This window comes from Empidonax traillii, unplaced genomic scaffold (genome assembly GCF_003031625.1).
Source record: "Empidonax traillii isolate 1590-97213 ecotype Southwest subspecies unplaced genomic scaffold, ASM303162v1 scaffold771:size604852, whole genome shotgun sequence".
Taxonomy (NCBI): Eukaryota; Metazoa; Chordata; class Aves; order Passeriformes; family Tyrannidae; genus Empidonax; species Empidonax traillii.
This window is the reverse complement of record NW_020955964.1, coordinates 520964-536188: the sequence shown is the minus strand read 5'-3', so window position 1 is coordinate 536188 and position 15225 is coordinate 520964. Positions and strand designations below refer to the sequence as shown.

General features: G+C 41.3%; 1 protein-coding gene across 1 annotated transcript in view; it reads left to right on the top strand.

The window, feature by feature from the left end:
* The first annotated feature begins 204 nt into the window (after positions 1-204).
* The window catches only part of TENM4 (teneurin transmembrane protein 4), a 268706-nt gene continuing 253685 nt past the window's right edge, over positions 205-15225 (top strand). The window contains exons 1-2 of the mRNA XM_027901301.1: positions 205-253; positions 2062-2271. Of these exons, the coding sequence (XP_027757102.1) occupies positions 205-253; positions 2062-2271 (259 nt within the window). The remainder of the gene's footprint in view (positions 254-2061; positions 2272-15225) is intronic.

Genomic DNA, 15225 nt, shown 5'->3' with positions numbered 1-15225 from the left:
TGTTACATGTCAGGGCTCATCAAATCTCTATTGCAACAAAGAGGATGACGCAGAGCAGACTTTGCTCTTTCAAGAGCAGATCAGAGTTGGAGCTGGATCTCAGTTTGCATGTCAGGGACTGTAACAAGGAAAGCAGGGCACATCCACTTGCACATGCTCCCTTTTTCCCCTGTTTTTCTCCAGTTCTTATGAAGAGTTAGCACAATGGGAAGATTACAGCCTCAGCACCATAAAAAGGGTCAAGGAGTGCGAAGTGGGCTGCAGATTCCTTAAAAGCTGCATTCCTAAAGCAGGAACTTCTCTGTCTGGAGACTTGTCGGAAGGAAGGAGATCCAGACAACTCCACTGCTGATTATAACAAAACACATAGGGCTCTCAATTTCAGCCCTTGGTCTACATTCTGCACACGAGGCAGTGCAGGCTCTCCACCAAGTCTGGCTTTTTTCCTTTGGGTGACAAGTCTCTCTAAGCACAGGTATAGTCCTATATTCTCCCTGGTTCCCAGGTTTTGCCTCTGATGCCAAAAGTTCTTCTCTGACTATAATTAGCAATTTATAAGATCAGCATATGTCAAGGAGGTGACATCCGAAGGCTTATGATGAGAAAAACTGATGACGAAGGTGGAAGGAAACATAGCAGAACCAGCTTTGGGCAGTTTAAATGTTAAATCCACTTCAGTGTTTTGGGTTTGTGTCCTTCTCTAAAGTGTTCATGTTATGTTTAGTAAGAAATATTGTACAACTATGTCGTGTGCTATGTTATGTTCAAAATATGTTTTTCTTAGAAACAGATATTTTGTTTAAGTTTGCTGTTTTTCTTATGCTGACTATTCTTTTATTTTGATGGATTTTGCACAATAACATTTCAGTATTTGGGAAAATGTGGGAGATTAACCATTATGACTTTCAGATCAAATATAGCAAGGGGGAAAGCTCATGTTTAAATGCATTGTCCTGTATTATATGTCTGTGTTCATATTCCCCTTGTTTTTATTGATGTACTGCACATATCTGACCTCCACATTTGCCTGATGGATTTTTCACCAGTTTGGGTGTTCTGACTTCCCAGTTTTGTTTAAAAATCTGATTGGAATAAGACCCTGATAACCATTAATTGCTTACAGTATGCTTTTCCAATTGGATCTACTTAACCTACATGTACCTGATTAAATTTCCTTGCAGTCAGTAGTTCTTCCTCAGTCAGGCACAGCTCTATGTAAAGTATAATCTTATAACCTGATTTGCTGTGTTTTTCATCATTTAATCAATTAAATGATGCTGCTCTGAGCTATGCTTCTGCCCTGTATCAGTGTTGTGGTTTGCTGATGTGCTTCTACACTACACAGCAATATGCAGACCTGTCCTCCACCTCCTGACTGCACGATGAAGGTCTTAGGCTGTTTGCTTTATAAACTCGATAAGGGAATGGTTAAACCAATCCCCCCAAAGACCTTACATTTTTCACGTGAAATCTGAAATAATTTACCTCGCAATACGTCGGGCAAGGGTTTTATTTTTAGTAGGACTCAGCCCGGCTCCGACACCTGGCCTCACTGACAGGGAGCACCCATGTCATGGCACAAAGTGTCTCACACACCAGGGGCTCTCTCCAACTCCAAAACCTTAGGGAAACAAACAAACAAATAAACAAACAAATAAAAACCCAAACCAAAACAATAACAACAAAACAACCCCCCAAAACTAAACAACCCAAACCTAAACAAACAAACAAAAAGAAACAAACAAACAAAAAAAAACCTTGACGGATACGACTTTCAAAACGTGGATAGGAGTTTTAAGCGACAGCCCGGGGGGCAGCAGGTGTCGTGGTCAGCTACGTGCAGTCGGCCGCCCCTCAGGCAGGGCTGCCCCGCTGGGGCAGGCGGCGGGGTTGGGTTGGGGTGGTGGTGGGGGCGGCCTCCCCTCGTGCCCCGGCTCGACTTTTATTGTCTCTCTGTCCGTGTTTTGCCGTGTTTTTTTGTTCATTTGATTTCTTTCTGTGTTTTTCCCCCCCCTCCCCTTCTCTGTGTGTGTGTGTGTGTCTGTTGTCTGTGGCCCGCAGGTCCCCCCCTGCCCTGTTCGTCCGCCTCCTCCACCCCCCGCTCGCAGTCCCCCTCCCCTCTCCCCTCGCCGCCGGCCAATGAGGGCCCGGGGCGGTCGCTGGGCGACGGCGCGGCCCGGGCGGCCGCGGGCTCGGACTCTGAGGAAGAGTTTGTCCCTCAGTCATTCTTAGTTCAAAGTGGCTCTGGAAACCTCTGTGTCGCCGCCAACGGTGAGTGACTCTCTCAATCTCTCTCTCGTTCTCTCTGCCTGCTTTTTCGTGCCTGTCTCGACGGCCGTGCGCGGGGATGTAGGTTGGTTGTGGGAGCGGGTGCGCTCCCTGGGGTTGGTTTGTTGGTTGGTTTGGGGGGTTTTGTTTAAAAAGAAATCATTTGGGGAGGGGGGCTAAAGATCGCCTCGAAAAAGGTTGAAAAATGCATCACTGGGGGGGAAAGGTCCGTGGTGGCTGCTGTGGGTGTCGCTGGGTGTTGGGAAGAGGGACGCGCCACCGCATGTGGTACCTGGGCAGCGCTCGGAAACTTTACCGGACTTGAAGGTTGGACCCTGGTCCCTTTTGCTGGGGTGGAATTTTGGGGTTGTTTGGCTTTTATATTTAATTAACTGCTGCCTGAAAGACTCGCCAAAGAGCCCCCCTGCTCAGTGAGGGCGACAAGGTGCAGCCCGGGGACTGAGGGAACCTGTCAAGAACCTGTCACCAAAGGGCTGCGTGGATGGAAAAGGGAATGGCAAAAACGCAGAGCTCCCTTGAGAGTTGTGACAGTGTTGTCAGCACCGTGTGCTGATGGTGGCCTCTTCAGAGGCCAGAGGAAGGTTGTCTGTGTTCGGTCTCTCTCAGAGGCGCTGAGGGATGCCCTCGAGGTAAGTATTCGAGGCAGCGGCACAACCCTATCCTGCTGGGATGCTCTGAGACTCCCCGGTGGCGTGCTGAAGGTGCTCAGCCCTGCCGAATGGTCCATGCTTCTTAAACAAATTACAAGGAGAGGAATGAGATTCACAGCTCTCTGCTCCAAAGACAATGAGTCATAAACGGAGAGGTAACGCTCATTGGCAAAGAAATGTGAAATTTCATCAAGGGTAGTGTAATCTGACAAAGTGCAGATTACAGCAGTGCAATAGCAGTGGCCACTCAGGCTGCTGCCATCCGGCTGGAGTGATAATTGCTCAAAGGTCTGATTTATGATGAAGGCTAAGGCATTCAAAGATATCTTGAAAGAGAGAAAGAAAGGTGAGAGAGAGGTTTACTGCAGCTGGGAACAGCTTAACTGCATTTATGTTAAGCTTCTAAGAAGGTTTCCTAGTATGCTGTTATCTCCAAGTAAGGAGAGAAAGTTTGACATTTAATTTGTCCGCCCCCCTCCCCTTTCCCAGCTTCCCTCTTCTTTTGTTGCATTTGTTATGGTAAAAACAAACTTTCACTTCAGGATTTTTCAAAGGAGAAGGTTATCTCCTCTGAATTGTCATCCTAAGGAGAGTAGGGGGAAATACAGTGTCGTATTCATTCAGGAAACTGATTAAAATTCATATCCTCAGTTCAGCGTCCTCCCTCCCCTCCCACCCTATAACATAGACATGCATCTGACTCCTTGCAGGCGCAGTACATGGAAATGTGAAATCATATAGATGACCCTCTTGTTGGAAATAAAGCCAAACTCCCACTCCACCTCGTGTTTTCCACACCTTAATGTATGTACTTCCTCTTTGTTCATTTAGGAAATACGTCTGTACACATACATGCACACCCTCCAGGTAAAAAGAGGGAAGAAAGAGAAAGCAAGTGAGATTAAAGACTTTAATCTCGTCTTTTACTAATTAGCTGAAGAACAGAAAAAGCATTGTTCAGAGGCCACAGTGGGTTGACGACATTATTGTATTATTGATGTGCTGGTGAGTTAGTTAGACTTCAGGCTTTTCAGCTGCCTGCTTATTTATCCTCTTTTTTTTTTTTCCTCAGTGCTTTCTGCATTGGCTTGGAGACATACTACATTCCCTGAGGCTTTCTTTGTGTGTAGGATTCAGCAAGTTGCTAATAAATATGTCCCACACAAAGACAGGGCATCTGGGGTCTCATTTGCCTGCTTATTCTAGTTGTTCCATAATCAGAAGTGCAGGTAATGCCAGCACAGTGGTGACCTGTTAGGATCAGCTCAGCTAAACTCTGCTGACAAGAGGAAAACAAAGGTGACTTATTTTGCCACCTATCAGCCCATAATCTGAGAGTTCACATGAATAAGTAGCACAGACCATACAAACCCATCATGTCTAAAACCTAGAGACTCCTCTGACCTCTGTAAATGGAATTAATTGCTTTAGTTCCGTAACGTTCTGTTTCTATGAGGCTTAGTCAGCTTAAACTTTAAATGACAAAGGCAGGTCTTTATGTTCCTTAAATGGTGAAAATTAGGAAAAGCTTATTTTGGTTAGGACTAAGTTTAATACAGTTAGAGTACTCATTCTTGCAGAATAGTAGCTGTCTCAACAGCAGGACAGCCTGAGAATGCTGTCCAAAGGATTTGTGTTGCACTTTTTAATTGATTGTGGCTAGGTTTTCCTTCCACAGCTGTGTAAACTCACCCTTAGAGAAGTCCATCCAAAGTAAGTAACACCCAGGGAGCAGCACTGCTGTTACAAATCCCCATGTAAATTGCAAATATAATGCACATGGAACTTAAGAAACGTGCTACTTTTTGAAGACACAGTAGGCTATTCTTTATCTAAGTTCTTTTCATTCCAGAAAGGTAATATTGTCCATAATATTATTTTTACACTTCCACGAGAATATCTGACTAAACTTTCAAATGAAGGCTGGAACCAACTAATATGTATATAAATATGTGGGCATACTTTAGGGCTTTTTAACTTTGTATTATATTCATTACAAGCCATTGTTTGGTTTTCTTCTAAGTAATTTAGAACATTTAAAGCCCAAATTTTTATTGTACTTATAATATCAGTGGGTATGTAATTTTAAGAAAAAAGAGACTTTTCAGTCCTTAACCTTTTCATTTTACTTTTTATATATGTCAAGGCCAGAAAACTCTTTACCTAAAATTACTCAAATTAACTAGGATGTGAATGTCTCCATTTCATAGAATCCTAGAATGTTTTGGATTGGAAGGCACCTTAAAGATCATCTAGTTCCAACCCCCTGCCGGGGGCAGGGACACCTTTCACTAGACCAACTTAAAGCTCCATCCAACCTGGCCTTGAACAATTCCAGGGATGGGGCAGCCCACAGCTTCTCTGGACAACCTGTGCCTGTCACTCTCCCATACAAGGAATATCTTCCTTGTATGAAACCTAAATCTATCCTCTTTTATTTAAAAACCATTGTTTTGAATTTGACCATTTCATTTAAAAACCATTTAACCCCTCCTTGTCCTATAACTAAAGGCCCTTGTAAAAAGTCTGTCTTCATCTTCCGTATAATCCCCCTTTAAGTATAGAAAGGCCACACAGAGCCTTCCCTTCTGCAAACTAAACAGCCCTAATTCTCTAAATCATCTTGGGATGCTTCAGTTCAGAAAGCTTAACGTTACCTGACTCAAGAATTTCAGCCCTATTTGAAAAGTGGTGGACATTTAAAAAAGCACTAATTAGTTTTTTAGGTTTCCTATATGTACTGGTGTGTAGGTATATATGTCTATGACTCAGGAGAAGCCAGAACTGTCTGAAGGCATCCAATCTTTAATCTGGTTGTTTTAAGGAACTAACAAATGCTGTGTTGGATCAGGACTTGTGGTCTCTGGCAGTGGTATGGGAGGAGAAGCACGAGCCAGTGGGGCTGTAGGGAGGATATTGGCCGGGTGGGAAAGGTTGAGCACTAGCCATTGAGAGGCTTTAGAGGCTGATGATTAGCTTGTCAGTGTCATCTTTCTTCCATTTGAACCAGCAAATAACATGAAAAATAAATAAAAAGAAACCAATCAAATGTCTTTAGGAAACGGTGTGTAAGAACAGCACATCAGACAGCACATTGCTGTCCACTTCCCTTAGCATCCACAGCTGTGGCACTGGGGATGTGAGCAGGTACATCTCTGCCCAACACAACTATGAGGTATGGAAATGGCTGTTGTGCAGAGTGACAAAGAACAGATTTTGAAAGATATACGAAATCTGTGGAAAGCTGACATCCAAATTCCTTTGAGAACACTACCTGTGTTACCTCACAGCCAAAGCTCAAGTGTGTTACTTCTTCCATCCCTCCCATCAGTGAGCAGGCATTCCATGTGAAGTATATTTTTGGCATTTTGTAGGGTCTGGTGTGTTTCTCTAAGTTGCTTCTATCAAGCAGACAGGAAGGCTGAATGTAGTCCTTCGAAATAACCTCTGCAGATGGGAGCCACAGGATCCCAAATCACCTCTGGTTTGGGGTATTCTAGTATTGTCAAACACAATTTCTGAGACCAGAGTATGGATTTTATTTAATTCTAGCAGAAGTAAAGAGATACCAGAAATTTCTAAGAGTATCTAAAACTGACTTTCTGGCCCTAGAAATTACTTTATTTTGGTGACATTGTAGCTAACATCTACCAAAGTCTCTGTAGGAAGAGTCTAATGTCTAACATCTAATGTTTAGAGTCTTATCACTCACTTCTGAATATATCTCCCCCAATGTCTTTGGCTTCTTCCTCAAATACAGCCCTATTACAAAAACTCCTGTTGCTCCCCACTGATTAACCAGTTTTGCACCTTTTCTCCTACTAAGGGCATTAACTCAAAAAAAGAAGCAGCAGTGGAAGGTCATGTTGCCAGTCACCCGAAGTGACATTGTTGCTGGAGAGAGAGAGCGGGTGGGGAGAGAGGTATGATTCCCGGTATTATTACACTTTGAATTCCAAGAGTAGGGTTCAGTGTTGTGTGAAGCATTGACGATGCCGCCCTTACCTTGGCATGGATTGCATTGTCGGTGGACAAGGAGGGAAAACTGTGCTGAGCATGTACATAAATATTCTAGGGTTAGATCCTAGGAGATGAGTGCAACTTCTGTATGATCCGTGATTTCAGTGGAAAATAGGCTAAATTAGGATCAGTTTGCTTCCAGAAGCCAAAACCCCCCACAACTTCTGCATAGTGAGATCTGCAGGAATGAGCCACTTGACCAACAAAGTCCATGGTCAGGGAGTTAATGAAGATTCTGGTAGTGCTTTTGACACTTTTTCTTGTTTGGAGTGCTGGACAATTTGAAGCAGTAGTAAGTTCCCCTAAGGTCTTCTTTTTCATTCCTAACTAAAGTTGACTAATCTAGACCTCCTGATTTGTAACCTATTTTCTGTTTAGGTGTTTGTTTTTTGGGTTTTTTTAATCTTTAAAGAGCAGCCTTGAGCTGTTGAAGACAACCACTGTTTGTAATTTACCTCCCTTTCCTGTCCTGCAGAAAGAACTTTTCAATTTTTTGTTACACGATTTTGCCCAGATTTATGAAGGTAAATTCTTCATAAAAAGGCTGCTGAGGACTCCTGTAGCCTTATCAGTTTTTGGTCAAATTCTTTATATATATCGTGTATTTCTGGCACTTTACAGTGAGTAACTGACCAGATCATCTCTCAGTGCTGATGCTATGGCCGGATTTCTTCAGCATCTAGAAGGAAGTAATTTTCCAGAAACACGGGTTACTTTCTGATGGAAGTTTTTAATCAATCTATGTTTGTGCTCAGTGTTTATTTCTTTAATATCCTTGATGTGTTTGGTGCTGCAGAGTCTGCCACACAGAGACTGCTGTTTTCAGACTCATTCAGCAACCCAGTGTGACCAGCTGAAAGGATGAACGTAGCACAGCCTGTTTTGCATCAGGCATCACCCCTCTGATCTTCAGGTCCGACTTCAGACACAGAAGTTGTCCTGCAGGAGCAGGGGTTAGGTGTTTACAGCACTGGAATTGAAGATCCAGTCACAGAGAAATCAAACTGCAGCGGGGAGCCCAAAAGACACTGAATATTAAAGCATTTCAAAGAAAGAATGGTGTCATGTAAGGCATCTTAGAAGTGGAGGATTTTCAGGGGTCTGACTGCAGAGAGCAAAACAACCTTTGATAATGTAATCTAAATAATTGATATTTATCATCTAATAATTAACAATAAATTCTAATTAAATCAATTTTCTTTTATGAAAGGCTTCTATTTTTCTTTCCAAAAAGGCTTATGGACAGAGAATCTATTCCCTTGTTGTGGTTTGTCCTTGCACAGTGCTTTCTGTTGCTTCTATTTTTTCTACTCAAGCAAGTGTGTTAAGTAAGAATAGCAATTAATCTCTGCATCCTTTATCAGAGATTTGCAGAGTCCATTAGCATCAGTGTTACTCATAATGCTAATTCATAATTACAGAAGGGAAATAAGAATCGGAAGATATAGCAAATCAGTTTACAACTGTCTTTTAAAAAGTTCCAAATATTTTTTTTGTTATTGTGTGCCCTATTAAAACTTTTTTTTTACCATCATGCCCCCCCGCCCCCAGCAATATTTCAGAAATTTAGAAGGAAAGGTTTAAAAGATGTTTAATTTAGCAAAAGTTTAAAAAATACTCTTTAATAAAAGAACTTTTTTTTTAACAGTAGTGATGATTAGGTCAGGTGCTTGGAAAAAAAGTATTTTGAAAACCAGTTTTGCATAATTTTTCAATGAGTTTATCCTCTAATTTGGGAGCGTGTTCAGCCTGAGAAACTGTGACGTAGATTCCTCCCTTTTAATTTTAGTCAGAAAATTAAACATGAGACTTATTAATCATAAGCTTTCGATTTAGAGACGTTTCAAGCCATCAGTGTTTGAATCATCCTGAGGAGATTCCTCCGCTCATTGTGAAAAGAGCTGTGGCTGACTATGGGTCCACAGAAGCCTTAGAAGTTAGTCAGGAGCCTCAGTCTGATCATTTTGTCTTGATTTTCACAATTGTCTACTTGAACTCACTGAAACCATCCAAAAATTCACTGACATATTTGAAAATTGATTTCAAATTCCTTAAATAATTCCTCCAAATTTATCTCTGATGTAATGATGACAATGAGGTTCAGGTTTTGAATTTCCAAGCATCGGCCACGGCCTCTTAGATCCTGAAGATCAAGTAAGAAGCTGTAAACTGGCAGCTGTGAGGAGGATCAGATCATGAATTATTCCTGCTCTTACTCACTGAGCAGGGGAGCCGTCCTGTTGAGTTTTTGTTTCTCCTGTTTCACTCTTCCTACTAAGAGGAAAGATCAGAAAGATGTCACTGTGTGAGCTGCAGATCTTTCAGAGGACATGAGGCTCTAGATGTACCCACTTACCTTGCTGTCACTTAAGCTCTTACCCCATGAATTCGCTTTGCATCCTGAGAATATTTATTTAACCTGGCAGTTGTTTGCCTTTAGGATGAGCCAAAGGTGAGAAGCAAATAATTTGCTATAGGACTAGATTCTTATCGCTGGTATCGGTGGGAGGCATTTGGATTAGATTCCTAGCATAACGAGGGTCAAATCCTGACCCAGCTAAAATCCTTTTGGCTCAGAGAGGCATTTGGTCAGGAGAGGATAATATGAATATACAAAGAATCAGGTCAGGGCCTTTGGGTTTTTTGGGTTTTTTTGCAAAGAAAAAGTATCTCAAAAAGAACAAAGCAAAGTTATGATTGTCACAGTCAGTAAAAGGCAGCAGTGAAACAAGTCACCTTTCCAGGCCAGTAGGGAACACACTGAATCAGTTAAAGCAGATTTATAGCTCTTTAGCTGTGATAAAACCATATCAGTGTGTGTATGAATTTACATGGGAGTAGTTTTTGTTTTTTTTCTTTCTTTTAATGCAAGCCACATTGGAAAGAGTGCACAAAGGAGTCCCACTCCAAGGAAAGACAACTGGAACAAATTATATGCATTCAGACTTGTTAAATGGAATTGGCAGCAGAAATATTCCTGGTAACCTGAGCATTACAGCAGCATTGGTATAGTTAAGGTTATGTCAGCATTTCCATTAGATTCCCCCCCGTTTCAGAGGTTTATATCTGCAGGAAAAATTCACTGTGGGTTGAAACTTGACAAGCTGTGCAAGGTCTCATCTGAGATGGATTTTTTTACCTTTTTACAAAATTCGGGAGAAAAAACTGTTTGAAGAGTCAAGCTACAAGAGCACAAACAAAAATAGCAGCATTCTGGCTTTGATCCTTTTCAGTGTTAAAAAACCCCATTTCTTTCTTTATAGTGTAACTATCAAATGTGCAACAAAATCTTGCTCTGAAGAAGGAATTAATCATTACACTATTAGAGGAAATGAAACATTAATTTATGACCCATTAGTTGCTTTTTCACTGCAGGACTGCCAGTGTTTTGGTCTACCTCAGGTTATACTGAGAGATTTGTGACTAACATGAAACAAAGCCCCCAAAGGAACAGATTCTGTGTGGAAAAAATGCTTCTGGGCAGCTTTATAAGAACAAAACATTGAAGGCAGAGTTGTCCAGAGATTGGAGTGAGTACTAGGAATTCAGCTTTCTGTTTTCTGCCACAGGCTTCTCAGATATAAAACTTAACCTCCGTTTTCTCCATTGTAAATGAATGATATAGCAAGCCTTTGGCTTCAGGATCCTTCTGAACTATTTCCTCATCTGTAGGATATTACTGGAGCTAGCCATGGTTTACACTGTGATGAGCAAGTAGACAAAAAGTGACCCATGGCTCCATACTTGCAGACATCAGGTTTCAGATGCTAATCTTTTTCGAAATGCGAATCTTTTTTCGAAATCTTTTCAAATTTCTGGATGCACAGCATTGAACTTGTTATTTTTGGGTATGTGTCATCTCAGAGCTGATGCCTGTATGGCTAAGGGTCTGTGTATGTTCCCAGTTCCTGCAGGGCTGTTTGCCTTCTACACTTTGAAAAGTCATAGCTGATGTACATCAGAACTTTTTCCGTTCACCAGATAAAAGCTGCTGTGGAAGTGCAAAGTATTATAAAACACAGGAAGGAAGTCTGAAGCTTGGGTACTCATGGCCGTGTTATTACTGTGAAATGGATCTCTCAGTTGGGAATGAGCTCAAACTTTGGGAAGGCTTGTTCCATTAGCTGTTTGCAAGCCATATGTCTCCATTTTAAAATGAGGACCTGGGGGCTTTGAACTTTATTTATAAGCTGAAATTTGCTGGTCAGGGAGTGAACCAGTGATTAATTCATAATGGAGAAGATGCCAGAAGTCTCACTCTGACCTGTGTGTTCTTTTCAAACTAAACATCCAATAACTGCATAGCCTCAGAAGATGTATCCCCCCCACTTCCTCCTCAGTCGTTTCTGTGCTTTGCATTATTCACTGTGTTTATTGTAACACACTATTAATCTCAACCACAGCTTTCAAACCATTTTGTGACCCCAACAAATTCTTCAACTGAAGCAGTGATAGCTTTAGGTGTTCTCTGTAGAAGGTTTTGAGGCTCTGAGTAGAATAGAAAGGATTGGGTTAAAAATGTCTGAGGCAGTAATTCAGAGGAAAAAGTGTTTTCTGTGGATACAGCACGAGTTTTCTGAAAAATGGTACTTGGACTATGACATGAGAGGATCACGCAGCTTCTTGCTGTGTGTGTACGAACCACAGTGCTTCCTTTGAAGTTACTTTCCATGTGCGCCTGGGTGCAAAGCAGTAGGGTGTTTTGTTCAAGGGAGGGCAGTCCTTAACCGTATGTGTAACAGCAGGATGAAGCCCTTAGTGCCTGTGCTTGGTAGGAAAGCTGATGTGAAAGACAGTTATGGCACAGAAGAGACCTTTGATTTGGAGAGCTTTATATGAAAGACTGTCAATTGGGTTAAGCCTTAGAGGACTACAAGCCCCAGTATACAGATCCCACATAAAAATTAATTTTTCTGGGAGTTTGGAAAACAACAGGATTAGAAGGGTTGAAAGTTTTGTTCGGTTTGAAGTCCTGCCCTGTGAATTGAGACAAAAGCCCCCAAAAGAGATAGAATAGCTGGTGTAGTGTTTTAACAGCATGGTGGGCATTAGCTCAGAACCTACAACCACAAGGTCAATATTTTGTAGTAAGTAGTCCCTGGAAGTGGGAGTCAGAAAACTGGTGACTGGTGACATTTGGCCAAGTGACCTAAATGCTGGTGCTTGACTCTTACATGAATAAAATGGGGGATAATTGTCATTGTTTGTGGCTTAGATGCTTTGGAGATTTTCAGATTCTAGATTGAAAATGAAAAATACTTTTGTGCTCCCACTCCATTCAACTGATAAATCCAGTCTTGCAGGGCTTACTGCTGGCTCTTAACATGTGCTCATGTCTCTAGGTAAGGGATGGTGATTCTGCAAAGTTTAGGGAGCCTTTTTGTAACGTGTCTTAAAAGTCTACCCTCACTTTTAACAGGGAAGATTTACTAGATCGTTTTTATCTTTCCATGTAATAATTAGGTCTGTTAATGGAAACATGGTAGTTAAAGCCTTTTCCATATAAAGCAAAGGAAGTATAGCAAAAGACAAAATGGTTCAAATCATAAAGTTGTGTGACAGAAGCTGATAAAATTCAGATGTAATATGTCGCATTTCTGTTTACAAGAGGTCAGCTAATATTGACCTGTCAAGGTAGCATGGTAATATATAGCTATTCACTAAAGACAGCAATGGTGGGGCAAAAGACCAGTGACTCCTTCATGGGATCATAGAATCATTAAGGTTGGAAGACACCTCTGAGATCATCGAGTCCAAACATAGACGCAGCATCACTGTGTTAACCTCTAAACCATGTCCCCGGGTACCCCATCCACATACGTTCTGAAAACTTTCAGGGATGATGATTCTGGAAAATCTCTGCCAAATAGTAGTGACCTTATATCCTAATCTACTACTTGTACTTTTACTACTAGGACACAAATGCATTTGGAAGCAAATGGCTAGTGGAATGATGGTTGATAAAATTCTTCCTGGCTCACATGCCATTTAAAATTCTAAAGCAAATGAAACTGCTGAAACCCAAATCTTCCCCTTTTGTTCATCAACGGTTTCTAACATCAAGTAGTCTTATCAGTGAAAGTAGTCATAATAAGAAGGCCAGACTGGCCTTCGTTAATGCCTCCTAATTGTTTCTATCCTTTCACTCCTTAGGACATCAATATTATTTAGAAATTAACCCCACAAATTATAGTGTGTTTGAGGTGCCTTTCAGAGTAACCTAAAAATTACTACTCTCACTTCTTGTCTTTCTTACCTTTCTTATCTGAAGATGCCCTGGCATCTGCAGTTGGAAGGGATTCATAATTACAAGTAGTTTTTTCCTGTTGTCTTAAAATATATTGGTCCTTTCTGGATGATCTGAGTCTTTTTCTATTGTGTTAAATTTCTCAATGTTTTCAGGGTATTTCTAGATGTCCTGCCAATTTAGTCTCATAATCACAGTGTGTTTCATTTTCTTTCAGCCTAAATAAGACCTCTATTGTAGAGACAAAAATTGGCCTCTCAGAATTATTGAGGTTAAGCAGGTTATAATTTCAGCATTTTGGACACCTCAGGATATTGGGCATTCAGTAAGTACAGCATGCTGCAAATATGAAAAAGCATTCTGAAACCATAAGTGGCCATATTTCTTTCAGCATTTGAGGGGGAAGGGGTGTTGTGGTGACCAGGCCAGCAAGATGAGAGCCTGTGTCATCACACGCACTATTCAAAATCAGCCAGCCGTGACAGCTCAGGAATTGGACTCTTGGTTCTCCCACATGAAGGGAGAATTGAGCTTTGTGACCTGCTTCAGAAAAATTAAAGTAGCAACACATGCCTCATTAGCATGACAGCTATGGGAGTGGGCTTGGGATATAATAAAGTGCTGCAGGACCTTGGAGTACTTCGGCAGGAAAGCTCGCGAGTGTAAAATCGATGCTTTTGATACATTAGGTGGTAATGGAAGAAGCACAGCACAGAAGTGGTATGATCGGATGATTTAGTTCTAGCTATAAATCTAGTGGCAGTATCGTGGCAACGTGATAGGACACAGCATTTCATAAGGAGCATGGCATAAAGATTCATCCATTAGTCAAGCCTGGGGTTGAAGCACATGTGGTTGGGAGTTGCATTACTGATATAAATGACAGAGTGGTTCATCCTGGTAAACACACTGAGTAAAACAAGGGCACTTTGTAGTAAATAAGCACTTTAGGCAGAGGTGCCAATGTTTACGTTCTGTTTAGATATTTCCAGGGTAAAATTATTTTGGTGAAATGAAAATCAGCATGGATTACTCCAGGTTAAAACTAATACTTTCACACTGGCCCCTTCCTTGCCTTACCCTGTCTGGCCAAATGTCGAGATTTTGGAAAAATTTTCCAGAATCACATTTCAACAGTAAAACTACTACCACTTGATGATTGCTTGTGCTGTGTTTTAATGTAAAGCATCTCTTTTCTTGCTAATCAGTTTACATAAGTCCTGCCCAAATCACCTTTAAAAACTTTTCTCCCTGAAACTGAATAGCTACATGAAACTATCACAAGGATCTACATTCTCCCTCAAGCCATATAGACCCTCATTTAGGCATCTTGTTTTAAAATCAGTCTTCCTCTTAAATTACCATCGTTTTTGCTGCTCTTCTTTGTATTGCAGTCAGTTTTCCTACATTCCTCTAGTAGTGAGGGATAACTGAGGTTGATGTAGCTGCACATATGTAATGAATACCCTAAGACAGGTCAGGTAAAACCAGAAGGGAGTTTGTTTCCTGCCATTAACATGTGCTTGATTAGGAAAAATATCATTAGGACTAGTACAGAGGAGTGGCATGTCAGAGTAGATGAAGCAGATTTGAGTGTTTTTGTAGAATGAGTTACAGAAACTGGTACTGTTGCTGCCTGTAACTTTTCTGATGCATCAATGAAACTTGAAACAAGAGGTCGTCTCAAAGGGTAATAGCTTCCAGCCAAAATGTGCTTCAATCTACCAGACCACCCATCCTTGCTTTATCAATGAGGTCAAAATAATAGCAGTACTTGACACTTTTACACAGATGGGTAAAATCTATTTTGTCACCAGTAGATATTTCCAGAAACCTAACCCGTGTAACTGTATATTGTGCCTTTCCCGTGTATATCTCCAAACAATTAGGAAATAGTGGGTCTCCTGGTACCTCCTTGAATCAGATAAGTGTGATTATCTCCATTTTACAGAGGTCACAATTGACTAGCCCGAGGTCACCCAGGCATTCTGCGATACCATCACGACAGGATTCATCTCC